This window comes from Oryx dammah, unplaced genomic scaffold, assembly GCF_014754425.2.
Source record: "Oryx dammah isolate SB20612 unplaced genomic scaffold, SCBI_Odam_1.1 HiC_scaffold_27, whole genome shotgun sequence".
NCBI lineage: Eukaryota > Metazoa > Chordata > Mammalia > Artiodactyla > Bovidae > Oryx > Oryx dammah.
The window spans coordinates 70,555,700-70,571,487 of record NW_024070211.1 but is presented as its reverse complement, the minus strand read 5'-3'; the positions used below and the strand labels follow the sequence as shown (position 1 = coordinate 70,571,487).

The 15,788-nt window shown below is 34.0% G+C and overlaps 1 protein-coding gene across 1 annotated transcript in view; it reads right to left on the bottom strand.

The window, feature by feature from the left end:
• Nucleotides 1-217: 217 nt before the first annotated feature.
• SLC35F5 (solute carrier family 35 member F5) overlaps nt 218-15,788 on the bottom strand; it is a 40,554-nt gene continuing 24,983 nt past the window's right edge. The window contains exons 12-16 of the mRNA XM_040228407.1: nt 12,545-12,704; nt 7,657-7,747; nt 4,468-4,622; nt 3,844-3,930; nt 218-1,057 (exon numbers count right to left, since the gene is read on the bottom strand). Of these exons, the coding sequence (XP_040084341.1) occupies nt 3,855-3,930; nt 4,468-4,622; nt 7,657-7,747; nt 12,545-12,704 (482 nt within the window). The 3' untranslated portion in view covers nt 218-1,057; nt 3,844-3,854. The remainder of the gene's footprint in view (nt 1,058-3,843; nt 3,931-4,467; nt 4,623-7,656; nt 7,748-12,544; nt 12,705-15,788) is intronic.

The following is a 15,788-nucleotide window of genomic DNA, read 5'->3' as shown; positions in this document are numbered from 1 at the left end:
GTATTTTATATTTAATTTAATCTTGGTAGAGGAAAAGTTCAACTGTAATTTTTAAAGTAGAATTTCTTCTTGCCTCCCTTCTTTGGTTTTTAATCATAAAAATTTAGGAAAACTAAAATTATTTTTAAAAGAGGCATCCAGTTCTAGAACAATTTTGCATATTTATATATGAAAAAATCAGAAACTAATTGGTAGATCTGTAATACACACACACACATATATATAAACATTTTATTTTAATAATACTTTATCACTTCAATTTATATCATTCCATTATGAAAATGTTTAATTGAAGAGAGGATATTTCTTCAAAACTCTAAATAAGCAGAGCTTTATCAATTAAATTTACAGCATTACAGCCTTTAGAAATACATAATTCTTCATTTGACAGTAATACTTCCCCTTTAAAAATTCATTATGGTTTGTCACAGATTTAAAGTACAAGGCACCTAATGCTATGAAAGAATAATACAGTATATGCAGTGTAAATGAAATAGATTTTCTGTCAAACATTGATTCTTTTTAAAGTCCTACCATATTTGTGTGAACATATTTGTTGCATAAATTAAACATTTTTTGTTTTGTTAATTTGTAATATTCTACAAAACTCAAAAATATAATTCGTACCTATTATAGGCAGCTTATTTTAGCATTTTACCTGTAGGAAACACTGATCTATATACTTGATTTCTGAAAACATTTTCCTAATATAGTCCAGCATTTAACAAATAATAAGTGAAAATAAAGTTTCCAGAACATTAAAATTTTATCCTTTGATTAGTTCAAATTATTTCATCAGTTGAATTCCTTGAGATGTATAAGGCAGGTTGGTCCTTTAGATGGACTGTAGACCGAAACTTCCTATAACTGTAGTGGTATGTACACAGCTACATAGCAAAGTACTTCATTATGAAAATGAAGACAAAAGATATGAGGAAAATATGTTTTAGAGTTCCAAAGAACTGAAACTGTTATTTTTCAGACTAGGCACTGAAACATTTTTCTACAAAAACTTGCCAGAGATTGTCTCTTCGCTGTATACTACTCCATCATCAAGCTAAAAATAAAAACAAACACATAATCATCATTAGATTACAACTGTCAGCTTTAATTTTCTAATTTATGTTTTAAAAAGCAAATTATGTTAACATTGAAATATATATCAAACACAGTCTATATACTTAATAACTGGATACTAGAACTTGAGGTGAGTACTAAGAACTGACATAAGTGAGTTCTACATGTTGACTGACATCTAATGCTATTTTAAGATCACAAAATAACAGTTTTATTCATAATACATCCTACCATTATCCCTGTGGAGATAAAGACTCCTGCCTAACACAGCCTACCTTATTCTACTCTATTGTAGTCTATCTTCTTTAGCCTTCACTATCTTCCCTTTATCCCACTCTCAGTTCCAAAAATTTCTGGGTGAGAGTAGGTATGAATGTGAATATGAAAATGATGCATAGCATACCAGGGAGGGAAAACGCACAAAGTAAAGCATTAAAAAGATTTAAAGAGGGACTTCCCTGATGGTTCAGTGGTTAAGAATCCACCTTCCAATGTAGGGGATGCAGGTTCAATTCATGGTCAAGGAACTAAGATCCCACATGCTGTGGGACAACTAAGCCTGTGCCCTGCAACTAGACAGCCTGCGCACTCTAGAGCCCATGCACCATATCCAGAGAGAAGTACACATGTTTCAGTGATAGATTCCATGTGTAGCAACTAAGACCCAACATAGTGAAATAAATAAATATATTAAATATTTTCTAAAAAAGCTTTAAATAACTATTTGCAGTTTTTAAAAAATTTAAATATGGCAAAATACATATTTGGTTCTACCGTCTCCAAAACCTCAGGAGAAAGACAATAAAGGGATTTTTTTTAAAGGTTTAAACCACATGGACAAAGAGCAGAGACAAGAATATAGCAGCTAATTCTTAGTTAGCAATGAAGAAATACAATCAGGTATCTCTGTAGGGAGACGTAAAGAAACAACCAAAAATAGGCAGACTAAAAATGTACAACTAAAAAACTAAAAAAATGTACAACTAAAAAAATGTAAAAGTGTACTAAAATTGGTACAAAGTTTATAGAAAAAGGCAATTAGATACTCAGATGCCCTCCCCTCACTTTTCACAGCTAGTCAAGTGCCTCTTCTCTATCCCAGGAGAAGATCTGAGGTTAATTCTCTAAAAAGGGTAGGAAGAAAGGGTCTTGGACTGGTTAAATGCCAGGCACAATCCTACATAGTTCAGGAAAAATAACATTTATATGGTCATAACTTGGTAAACACTGATAACACATCTATCCAAACCACACGGTAACTATCCTGGATGATGAGGAGGAAGGATACAGGGTTGGAAGGCAGGCAAGTGGAGTGGGAGCAGAGGAGGGGGAAGCTGAAAGTAACCTATCTTATACTGCCATGGTGGGAAAATCAACTGAAGATGCCTGAAACTGAAAAATCAAGAAATAAAAGTATAAGCCTGTACTTAGATGGAGAGGAAAATACACAAAGAATCAATGAGCAGTTTAAAGGGACTCCTCAGGGTGGGAAAAAAAAAATTGAGAGCAGTATAAGCAGGGCAGGAGACAGCTACACTGAACAAGAAGTCTTGTAGAACTCTAACTCTTCACACTACTGCATGCATATAGCCATTCTAAGAGTAAAAACTAGAAGAATAAGAGACCAATCAGGGGTTCTCTGGTGGTTCAGTGGTTAGGAATCTGCCTGCCAATGCAAGGAACACAGGTTTGATCCCTGGTCTCGAAAGATCTCACACGCCATAGAACAACTAAGCCCATGTGTCACAACTACTAAACCCACAGGCCCAAGAGTTCTGTGCTCCATAACAAGAGAAGCCACCACAACAAGAAGCCCATGCATCACAACTAGAGAGTAGCCCCCACTTGAGGCTACTAGAGAAAGCCCACGCATAACAGTGTGAAGACCCAGCAGCCAAAACACAACAAAACTCTTTCTGTCATGTAAGAAATATAAAAGATACTATTTCTTAAAATTAAAAAAAAATGTTCTCGAAACACTGTTAAGTGAAAAGCATAGTCAGAGAATCAGGATATGTTGGATGTATCATGCCAGTTATAGTAAACACACATGCATAGAGAAAGCACTGGATATACTTGGGAATCACTTATTTGGGTCAAGTACCACATTTCATGTGTTTTAAACTTACCAAGTATTTAATACTTCTAACAACTTTGTGAGGGAGGTTCTTCTGCAACCCCACTTCACAGAGAAGAAAACTAAGGCACAATGAGGTTACGAACCTTGCATAAGGTCACACAGCTAGTACACACGGAAGCTGGAATTGGATCCCAGGCGGTTCGACTCTAGAGTCAGACTTTCTCGGCCTCTAAGCTGTATCAACTCTCAAAAAAATTAATTATAGGAAATCGATTCTGTATTTGAGCAATACAAGAATAAGAACCTGGGCTTCCCTAGTGGTTCAGTGGTAAAGAATCTACCTGTCAATGCAGGGGACACAAGTTCGGTTCCTTATCTGGGAAGATCCCACATGCTGTGAGCAACTAAGCCTGTGTGCCACAACTACTGAGACTGCGCTCTAGAGCTCAGGTGGTGAAACTAATGAGCCCAGATGCTGCCACTACTGGAGCCTACGTGCTCCGGAGCCTCTGTTGTGCACCAAGAGAAACACTGTGATGAGAATCCTGTGTACTGCAACCAAGTAGCCCCCATTCACAACTAAAGAAAAGCCTGCACAGCAGCGAAGACCAGCACAGCCAAAAATAAATAAAATTTTTAAAAGAATAAGGACCTTATTCAATACTAATGTCCACTAACATACAAACCTGGACTATAGCTAACTAGCTCCATCCTCCTGAGAAACACCATGCAAAGGAATGAGACTCTCACACTGTTCACTGTCTTCTGGAGCCCTTAAAAAAAAGACAATAGTTAGGAAAGCTTTAGACCTGAAAGGAACTTTTACAAATGATCTATTCCACTGGCCAATGCCTGAGGTCAGACCTATGACTAGAGCAAGACTGCTCAACAAACTGTCCCAAGTTCTTTATAGAATGTAAGAAGTTCTTTACATTCTGTAATGTAATGTTTTAGAGAATATAAAATGCTTTCTCTCTTTAAAAAAATGAAAAAGAAAATGAGGCAATGTTACCATATTTTATTATGAATTTTGTTCACATCAACAAATTTTTTCTACATTTAAATTTGTTACAGCAAAACTGTAAGCACTTTGATTTCACCTGTGAATTAAAACATTTTTTAAAAAACAGCAGTTTTGAAGAAACTATCCTATCACCCATAGATCTGAACAAATTCTTTTATCTGGCATTGTACATATAATATTATAATCTTTTAAAAATTCTTCACAGAATCTCTAAAAGCTAGGTCAGCATGGTATGATTCCCATACTTAGCAAAAATTTGAAAAATTTATATTGGAACTGAACCTACTTCTGAATTCGATGTTTTCTGCATATAAAGGCAAAAATTCTTCTGATTCCCACCATCACAGGATCCCAATTATTGTAATGGCACAGGAGAGTTGCAATAAAAAATGAAAAAAATACAGGGATAGCGCCTGCAAAAAATAACCAAGAAAACTGCACCTAAAAATAAGAGATAGGAAAAAAGAAAAAAAAAAAAAAACACCCACAATTATCAAGACAATTTTCTCTTAAATACAACTTTTGTATTTGTGATAACTTGGACAAATAAATTAAAACACCAAGAAATAATACTAAGCACTGACAATATATTAAGAATGTTATTATTAAATATAAGGATTTACTTATACTAATCACTTGCTTCAATTACCAACAAAAATACTTCTTACTTAGAAAATATCCTAAAGGAAAGGCAGGAAACTGTGCTTTTCAGTTATTAGGCAGAATACATAAGAAATAGAATTACGAATTTTTAAGCATCTGTCTTATACATCACACTGCCCATTTGTTCTTTACTGATTACTGACTATTCTCAAGTTGATTCTTCCCCTCTAGTTTTTGAAGTCATTTTTTAAAAAATTCCCATTTATAAAAAACTAAGTTATGCTATAGCTGTGATGTTGTGTTATGTTATGGGTCTTTTCTTATGACAGTACTGAAAACAGATGAAACTCTTAACTGAAACTTTGGCAAACAATTTACTGATGAAATATAACTTGAAAAGAAAAAGATTCCAAAGGAAATCATGACTAAGTAAAATAAAGACTATAAAGAGAAATATTTTTACTAGGAAATGTGAGCCAAAGGAGACAGGCAAAGCCTCAGTGGTGAGGAGCTCTCAGATTGCTAATCCTGACCCTCCAAACCATCATTTTACCTGGGTCATCAAGAAAATTAAAAATAATGAGATCCCATAAAGTTACCAAAAAAAAAAATATATATTTCCTTTACCACCTACATTCAACTTAGGATCAAAAACAATTGCCAAAAAAGCCACACTGATTAATTATTGAGACTCAGCTGCAACACACTGGTAGTTTGCTTTCAAAATAATGATGAAAACAGTAACTCCTATCTTTAAAATAGGGAAGAAAAACTGCTTACCCCTTCTAAGTATTAAAGAAATGAGGTTTAGAATCAAAGGCAAGACTCCCTCTTGTGGGAAACATATACTATTCCATTTCATATTAGCTTTAGTCAGAGTAAAGGAGTTTTGTGAAAATATTTATTTATGAAGGACTCATAATGCATAGGGGCTTCCCTGGTGGCTGAGAGGTTAAAGCGTTTGCCTGCAAAGCAGGAGACCAGGGTTCGATCCCTGGATCGGGAAGATCCCCTGGAGAAGGAGATGGCAACCCACTCCAGTATTCTTGCCTGGAGAATCCCATGGATGGAGGAGCCTGGTAGGCTACAGTCCACCGGGTCGCAAAGAGTCGGACATGACTGAGCGACTTCACTTTCACTTTCACTTTCATAATGCATAACACAAGGAAAACCATTGATAAATTTCAGCATGCACATTCTTCTCAGACGGTACATATACACAGGCTGAGTCAGCCTAAGAAAACCCAGCAGTCAGTACTAAAAAGCCTTCACACTGTTATCAAACTACTGGTATAACATATTCTTGGAATATTTGCAGGATATTTAATAATCTAGAAAAAACATGATGAATTTAAATGACCCAAGAACAGAAAAAAAACCAGCATAAAAAACCTTATTACTAATGAGAGTTATGGAGAAGGCAATGGCACCCCACTCCAGTATTCTTGCCTGGAGAATCCCAGGGATGGTGGAGCCTGGTGGGCTGCCATCTATGGGGTTGCACAGAGTCGGACACGACTGAAGCGACTTAGTAGTAATAGTAGTAGTAGTAGTAGTAGTAATGAGAGTTAAAAACACAAATATAGTTGACAGAATGATATCATGACTATTCAACTAAAAAAATGCTACTGAAAAAACCAAACTTCATAAAGGTAGGTAAAACTCTAGATGACTTTTACAGGCAAAGTTCACTTTTAACAATGCAATTCTTTTCATGTTGCCAAATAATAAAAAACTTCTAATTTGATTTCCAGCATGCTATGAGGACAAATATTTTTTTAAAAAAATGAAGACATTTATTAACAATGAAAACTGCCCAAGTAAACAAAAAAAGTCTAATTTCTGACTATATCTGAATATAAGTCTGGATGCAATCAGGAATGCTTCCTATTATACCAAATATCAATTAAGTTAAAAAAAGATCCATCTTAAGCACAATAAATAAAGTTAATGAATGCAAAAATTGCAGAAACTATTGATATATATAAATACACTTGACTATTAGAATAAAAAAAACCTAAGAAAGTAAGCTACTCCCACCTTGTTTCTATTGCAGCTCTGGGACACACCCTGCTACTTTTTCCAGAATGTATCTTCTGCCTTCAATTCCCACCAAAGGCCCAGCCTACTCATTTAACTAAATGCCTGATGTGCAATCAAGAAATGACTGTTGGTGTGTTTTTGTAATCAAATATATATACATATATTTTCCTTTCTGTTTTGCCTCCATCTTAAAATATTTGAACAAATTACAGTATCATTTACTAAAATTAAATTTGCTATTACAGGTCTTCTTAAAAGTTCAAAGATAAAATTAACCTTCAATTTTTATTTTTCAAATCTGCAAAAAAGCTGATTTTTCAAAATATCAGTATGGTAAAGTTCATTTACACAGCAGGTACCAAAATCTTCTGATAAGTATCATTTCCCTGGTTTGCCTAATTTTGGTTGATATTCAAGATTATGACCTGAAGATGTGGAAAGGCCTGGATATTATATGATGTATGATTTTAGTGTTATATATATTTTATAATATTCACATTCTTTGAAAATCATGGTATATATAGAATAATTAATTCTCAATTACAGAGATTTCCATTCTTAACCACAGCAAATAAATAATATACTGAATCAGAAAACAAAATTAAGTAACAAAGAATTGTCTTTTAAATAAAAAACTAAATGTGACTAAATTACAAAGATGATCATTACTTTAGTACTTTTTATACCTCTATGTAGTAAAACAGCTTGGAAGAGAAGGCACCAAGTATTATTCATGGTCATCTTCATAATTTAGTCACATACCTTAACTTTCATTATTAGCTCTGATTTAATAATATACTTAAAATATCTAGTAAATAGTTTGCCTTACCTTTTGCATACACATGTCAGCTATTATGGAAAGAGGTATTGTAAGGCTTAGTGCAAGTGTGCCTATCAATGATGAGGTAAGAAAGCAGCCCCTAAGAAAACAAAAGAAAGAAAGAAAATATACATTACCATACCAAAACAACAAAAGAACCAACAAAAAACAATGACCAAAAATTATCTATCCTAGGGGGACTTCCCTGATGGTCCAGTGGTTAAGACTTCACCTTCCAATGCAAGCAGTGCAGGTTTGATTTCTGGTTGGGGAGCTAAAATCCCACATGCCTTGTGGCCAAAAATCCAAAACTTAAAACAGAAGCAATATTGTAACAAATTCAATAAAGATTTAAAAAATGGTTCGCATCCAAAAAATCTTAAAAAATAAAAATTATCCTACCATATAGGCAAGAGAGATCAGGATAAAAGCTTAGGATGGACTAACATAATAAAAAATAAAGTTACTAAGATAATTCTCAAAATTCATCTTCAAATATTAAAAATCTAATATATAAATATACAAATTTCAAAAGATTTTACACTATTTTCTAAATCTGCTTACAGATGATATTCACCTTTGGATGCATAACTTATATTTTGTTAACATTTTTTATAAAACTGTCAGAAGAATTCTTAGTTTTGTGATAATGACACTTAGATAACAAAGGAAACAGCTATAATAAAAATTCAGGACAATAACTTATAACACAGTAAGAAAGTGATAACCAACAGGTGAGTCGGTCATTAAAGCAAAAATATCTTGCCCTCATTAAAAATTAAATAGCCTTTAGATGTTTGTTGCTCTTTTGGTTTGGCTTAGTATCAAAAAAGAAAAGAGCTGAGTATTTTTTAAGGATATTTCCTTACTGTTTTTCATTTTTCTAGTAATTGATGTAACCAAAACATAAGCTCTTCATTTTATTTTCACTTTGAATTATCAATGTTAGTATCAAATTCTGACATACGAACTGCATATAATTTTATATAACTGAATGAAAAAATAAAGAAAAGCATTGTATAGAATAGATATTGAGTGTATAAAAATTAATTATAAAGCTATAATATATATAGTTAGGACTACAGAACTATGGAAATTATAGGTGAGTAAATTCTAGCCGTTAGGGTTAACAATATTGTCCTGAAATAAAAGAGGCTAACTCTTGATAAAGTTTGTCACTTTAAGTGTTCAACAGAGGCTGGACAATTAGTTCTTATCGATGTGGTAAAGAGAATTCAAGGGATAGCCCACAATTCATAAGCTTCTCTGTGAAAAGAGTATTTGGGGATCAAATATTGGGTTTAAAAAATTATTATTGGTCTTTTCTTTTTTGGCCGCACAACTTAGAGCATCTTAGTTCCCTGACCAGAACCAAGGCCTGGGACTGGCAGTGAAAGCACTGAGTTCTAGCCACTGTATCACCAGGGAATTCCCTGAGCTTTTTTTTTTTTTTAGTTATTTATTTGGTGTGTCAGGTCTTAACTGTGGGCATGTGGGATCTTTCTTTGTGGCTCGAAGGCTCTTTGTTGCGGCATGTGGGCTGCTCTTTAGATGTGGCATGTCGGGTTAGTTGCCCCACAACATTTGTGATCTTAGTTCCCTGACCAGGGATCCTACCTGGTCACTGCCTGCATTGGAAGGTAGATTCTTAACCATTGGACCACCAGGGAAATCCTGGGTTTTTAAAATACATTTGTTCTTAGATTCATAATGCAAAGTAACATCAGACCAAGTCTGAGATGAAGTATTAAAAAACCTATTTGACTTATAGCAGGTTTCCCAATTTAGCTAATGGCTGAATTCATTTGATCTATTATCCATTCAGTACACTTCAGGAAATGCTGAGACGGAGGACTAGGTGGATAACCTCATATCTACACTAGCAGTACAGTATATGGAGTTAATGGTGCATTTGAAAAAAATTTTTTAAATAAACAATGAGTGACAAGTACACATCTCTAATTTCCAATAAAATTTACAACTGCACTTTTAAATCTTTAGTATGCTACTCAGTACATGATTATATATGCTAAAGTTAGTTGTCTATAGTTAACATATGATAATCTTGCCTTCCTAAAAAGAAAGAAATCATCATAAATGTAGATTATGACTTCTGATTTAATTATTTTTAAGATAAAATGATATAAAACATATAGATATGCTTCTTATAATTGTGTTACAATAAAACCTAGAATTTAAGGGACATGAAATTTGTTCCATTACAGATTAACTTACTGTTATTGACTTGTTACTAAAAGTACTCTTAAGTGCTTGAGTATAGAAGTATATCTGAAAAATATGACTTTTTTGAAGTCCTGAAAAATCCAGCCCAGGTAGCTTTGATCATAATATATGACTTTGAGTGTCTAGTTTTTTCAACAACAAAGATTCAAATACACAGTTGGGAATATAAACTGTGTTCCTTCTGTGGAGAATATTTTGTAACTCTCTATCAGAATCAAGTCCATGTGTTTGATTCAGTTTTTTCAGTATTTATCCTATAGAATAATTATGTATACATGCAAAAACATATATAAGGGTGCTTAATACCATATTACTTTCAAAGCAAGAGACTACAAACAAAAACATCTCTTAAGAAGGAACTGGTAAAACACATTATGTTCTATGCATTGTTACATAATGGATTGGACCATAGCAGATTAGAATACTACACAAGCTTTAAAAAAATGAATCTAGTGGCTGATATGTAAGGATTTACAAGACAACAATTTGTGGGAACAAAGAAAAGTATAGAATGATATCCATAGTTTGTATGTTAAAAATAAAACAAATTGGAGGGGGGAGGATCAAGAGATTGATACACACTTCTGTATGTACAGATAATTTTGCATTGTAGAAGGCTAAGAAATTAACAGTGGTTGCCTTTGAGAAAAAGAAATGAAAATCTGGGGTAGAAGAGAAAGGTTATCTTTACATTATAATCCATTTTGTACATTTAAAAAAATTTATTACTCTCTTAAATTTTAAAAAAGTTAAATATAAAAAAGAATACTTCAAAACATGTTATTTTGTTATTTAAGAGTAAAATTTTCCAAGGGTGCAAACTTAGAATGCTCATATAAGAGAGCTTACATATGTCACAACTCGTATTTATTCATCCTCAAAGCCTACATTAAAATCTGCTGGCATAATGAAACTCTATTCTATATATTTATTAAAAATAAAACTCTCAATAAGGAATGAGTATTTTAACTTTTGAAAGTGGCACTGTCCATGTTTACTATAAGTCTTAATGTAATATGAACCATACTAAACCTTTCTCTTGTCTAATATCCAAATTTTTTTAAATTATTTCTTTTAAATATGTAAGAACTCTGCTTTGAAATTTTCTAATTTAAACTTAACTTAGAATAGTACAGAATATAAACTTCTATTAAAATACAGTGAATGAATAATCATTTAAAGCATAGGGTTCACTGAGTTGAACCCTCACAAACAGCCATCAAAAATGGTTGAATATCAACAATTCTTTATGGTTCAACCAAGTACACTCAAAACATCACCAGTAAGTAGTTTCATCAGCCTAGAACCAAGAGTGGAAGGAGGCAAAAGAAATGATATAACAAAATAAGTGACAGGATAAAAGAACAAGACATATGATACATGTTAATACATTAAAAAAGTAAGTCCTTTTGGTTAAAAAAAAATGAACACCTAAAATAATTTATACAAAATGAGGAAATAGATTTTGATACCAAAGGGTTCTAGATCAACAAGGGAATTTAAGATAATCACATACATTGTGTGTGTATTACTCAGTCTAACGACCTCATGCTCAGTCTTGGCAACCCCACAGACTGCATCCTGCCAGGCTCCTTTGTCTCTGGAATTCTCCAGGCAAGACTACTGGACTGGGTAGCCACTCCCTTCTCCAGGGTATCTTCCTGACCCTGGAATTGAACTCAGGTCTCCTGCACTGCAGACAGATTATTGTCTGAGCTACCAGGAAAACCCAACTACATAAATTACTACAATATAAACTAAACCTTTAAGTATTACATAAAAGGGAGTGAGAGTGGAGGACATCAAGGAAAGAGATACTTCCTTAATTGGAGAGGGGAGACAAGTGCAGGCAGAGCATTAAGCAAGACTTCATGGAAAATGCTATTTTTGTTGCAGTCTTTTGCAAGGGAAAACTAATCAGTAGTTTAAATGGCATGCAATAAAATTCATTCAGGAGCTTAAGTACAATTTGTGTTTCTAAGTTTCTATTAGATGGAAATAGAACCAAGTGTTAAGCTCTATATTTGAAGGTATTCTTAAACACTATACATGATATTGTCTTCAAACTACTTTAAGATTATTAACACATATCAATATAGTTGATATTACATCAAAGTATGTTAAAACCTCAAATTAATCAAACCCTAAAGCTTAGGGTTTATATATCTGCCTCACTCATCTGAAAAGTCCTGAGAATAAACAAAACAAAAATCTGAACAATCAAACAGACATTTCAAATACTCCTGAATAAGCAAAGTTCCCAGATTCTCACTTAGAACTCACATATGCATACCTGGGATACACATCTCCTAAGTGTGAGTGTCCATTAGAAAATGATACCTTTAATCTGCATAACACTCTACTTTACAAAAGTTGTATAAATATAGGTCATTCATATTCATCTAATCATTCAACAAAGATTTATGAGCTTCTATATGCAAGCCACTACTTTATGCAATGGGAACACAGAAATTAAAAAAAAAATAAACAGTTCCTGCTCTAATGGAGTTACTGTATTAAGTTGTAAGTGTAATAAGGTGAAAAAAGTACATAGGAAGGGCCATCAGAAGACAGAAAAAATAGAAATGCTTAAACTAGCCAAAAGTCAATAAATTCATAACTAATAAATCACAGGGTAATAAACAGTACATACCACAACCACAGGAACTCTGAGAGCACTGTTCCAATAAGGCCATTAATGACAATGCACATTAACACTACTTTATTGGGGAACTCAAAGTCCTCAAATCCAGTATAATGAAGTAAAAAGAAACCTGGCCATAAGAGCAGCAGATTAAAGAGACCTACAAAACCTAAACACATATGAAAGAGACAAAAAGTTAGTAACTGTGATTTATTTCAATCTTTCAAAACTGCAACTCTACAATCAGAAAACATTAGGTTTCCCATAATGAGCTTCATTAGGTTTCCTTAACTGAAAGTTCTATTATTTTTGTTTTTAAGTAAGTCCTGTGGAGAGATGAACACAAGCAAAAACTTTATCAAGTGACTGGGGATCACAGAGTCTTCAAGGTTCAACTATCCCTACTGCATAGAGCAACTACTGAAGAAAAAACATTTACAACAATTCAAAAAGATTGGCTGTTAACCATAGATTATGATAATATAGTGTCCTGGAACTTAAAAGGAATAACTCATGCATATCTGTGCGTGCATGTGTTCAGCGTAAATTATTACGAGGAACTACATACACTGTTTACTCTCTGATTCAATCTGTATTTATGTTTAAAGCACCCATGCTATGCTAGGGATAATGGAGGAAGGTTCCAAAAAAAGATAAAATTCTTGTTTCCTGCCTTCCTAGAGCTCATAAGCTAGTCTGTGAGATTACATACATACAAAAATAGCGATATAAGTATGAACTAAGCATGGACTGTGTGTAAAGGAAGGGTATAACGTTTAGTGGTTAAGTGCATGCTCTGCACGACTGCCCTGGGATCCAATCCCACTCTACCATTCCCTACCATTCACTACTACTGTAATCTTTAGGCAACATGCTAACCTCTTGCAAACCTCAGTTTTCCAATCTATAAGTATAAAATAATATTTAATTAGGTTACTAGGAAGACTAGACAAAAATACAACACAGTACATGGCATGAGTAAACAGTTAACAAATGCTATTATTTTAAATATAGAAATATGAGCTTATATATGACTACACGCATGAAAATGTAAAGACACAAATGTTATAATTTTATAGTAGTTTTTATTGGGCATTTTATACAGTTTAACATCACAATTTCACTGTGAGATCCAAAGGTAATTATAGAGCTTTCCTAAAAGAAAATTAAATTACAGTAGATATATATTTTATATTTGCTGCTAAATAATAAACTTGTATTTAGGATGCCTCGTTAAATTGTAATAGGGAGGGAATGCCCACTCTCTATATGCCACGAAGACTTACAGTACCTGCCTTCCCTGAAGAACTGTCTTGGAGAGCGAGCGACCAAGTCTGTCTTTCCCAAAAAGATCCCACCCTCTCCCCACTCCACACCCTCTGCAGCCAAATCCTAACGGCTCTAGGCTAGGACAGTTCTGAGGACTGCCTCTGCTCCCCCTATGCTCTCTGCCCAGGGACCTATAACAAGCTGGCCAAGCCTCAGCTGCACCAGAGATCACATGGTTCTTGCCCCTTCTCTATTCTGCTTATCTCACTCCCTTGTCAGTCTTTCCTGCAGAGCACCCCTTCCATGATTCTCCCACACCAAATTACTGTCTCATATCCTGCTTCTAGGAAAACCAACATAAGATATCTAGTGATAAAAATAAAAATAAACAACACACACACACAAGGCTTGTATAACATTAAAAAATCATTGTAGTTAAAACACCAAACTTTGGGGTAAAGCATCTGCCTGCAATGCGGGAGACTCGAGTTTGATCCCTGGGTCAGGAAGATCCCCTGGAGAAGGAAATGGCAACCCACTCCAGTATTCTTGCCTGGAGAATTCCATGGATGGAGGAGCCTTGTAGGCTACAGTCCACAGGGTCGCAAAGACTTGGACACGACTGAGCAACTTCACTTTCACTTTGGCGTTATCAAGAAGCAGATCTCTTTTTGTTCCCTGAACTTGAAGCCTGTGAAATTCCGCATGAAGTGACAACCTTTGGATCTAGAGATGAAAGGTCCAAAACACTTCACAGGTTCTGCAGATTCTCATATGCCTCATATGCTTCTCCTCTTTCCTCAATTGAATGCTCCAACACACTGGATCTACTCACCATTTCCTGCTATGCTCTGCTCACACTGTGATGCCCAAAGAACTTTCCACATCCCAATTCTAACTACTTCTTCTCTAATTCTGTCTATTCTAAAGCCCAGGTCAAATTCATATTGCTTTACATATCATGGCATATGTCTACACATACTCTCTGGTAAGAGTATACAAGCAGTTTTTCTTCAAAGCTGCCAATCTTAAAAAAAAAAAAAAATACTGCAAAATATTAACATTTCAATCCATTCCAGATGGACTTTTCTATGACTTCAAGATAAGATGTCATTAAAATTATCTTCATATTTAAGGTATACTTAGGAATCTCTACTTGAAAGCAACTTGAGTGATCACCCAGTCTGGTGGGTTTTCAAATATTTTATTTTTGTTAATCATTAGGTACAGATATTCAAAGTACTTTTAGTAGAAAAATCATTTCTACAAATTAATTTATAATGCTAAAAAACACAACAAAGCAGAATTGCTTCAGTAGAAGCAGCAGAGCAGTCTGGAAACCAAACTCACACATGCAACTCCACTTCCTTCCAATCTTCCCAGGATCCTTCATAAATCAGCTACTAACCTAGTCTAATCTCCTCATTTTCAGATGAGTATGAGATAAAAGAAGTTACAACAGCTAGAGTTCAGGTCTCCTGGTTTCCTATAAGCTGTACTTTGAATTCTCAACCATAGGCTCCATTATCTATTGATATTCAGATATCATTTGGGACATGTCAATGTACTCTTCTTTTGTAATCCTAGATATCAAACTTCTTTACTGAGCTCATTTCAGGCAAATAATTTATAAATTTCATTAGGCATTTACCAAAATTAAGAATTGATGCCCGAAACTGTAATTGAGTAATTAAAAAATCTATGTCATAAAAGAGTCTGAGTCTTAAAGTGCAAATGACCTACAATTTTTAGTAAAAATTAGCTCATGGACAGAAATAGTATTAGACATCATTTTGGGGTGGTTTCCCCAATCCTATGCTTCTAACAATTCAAAAATGGCAAAATGTATAATACAACAGGTAAACCCTCACATGCTTATAACAGCATAACCCATGATATCAATGAGGAAAATATCTGATTTACAGGTTAAAGATATTAGTTTGAAAAAGGTACGTTAGAATTTCTTTTACCTCACATTGGGAGA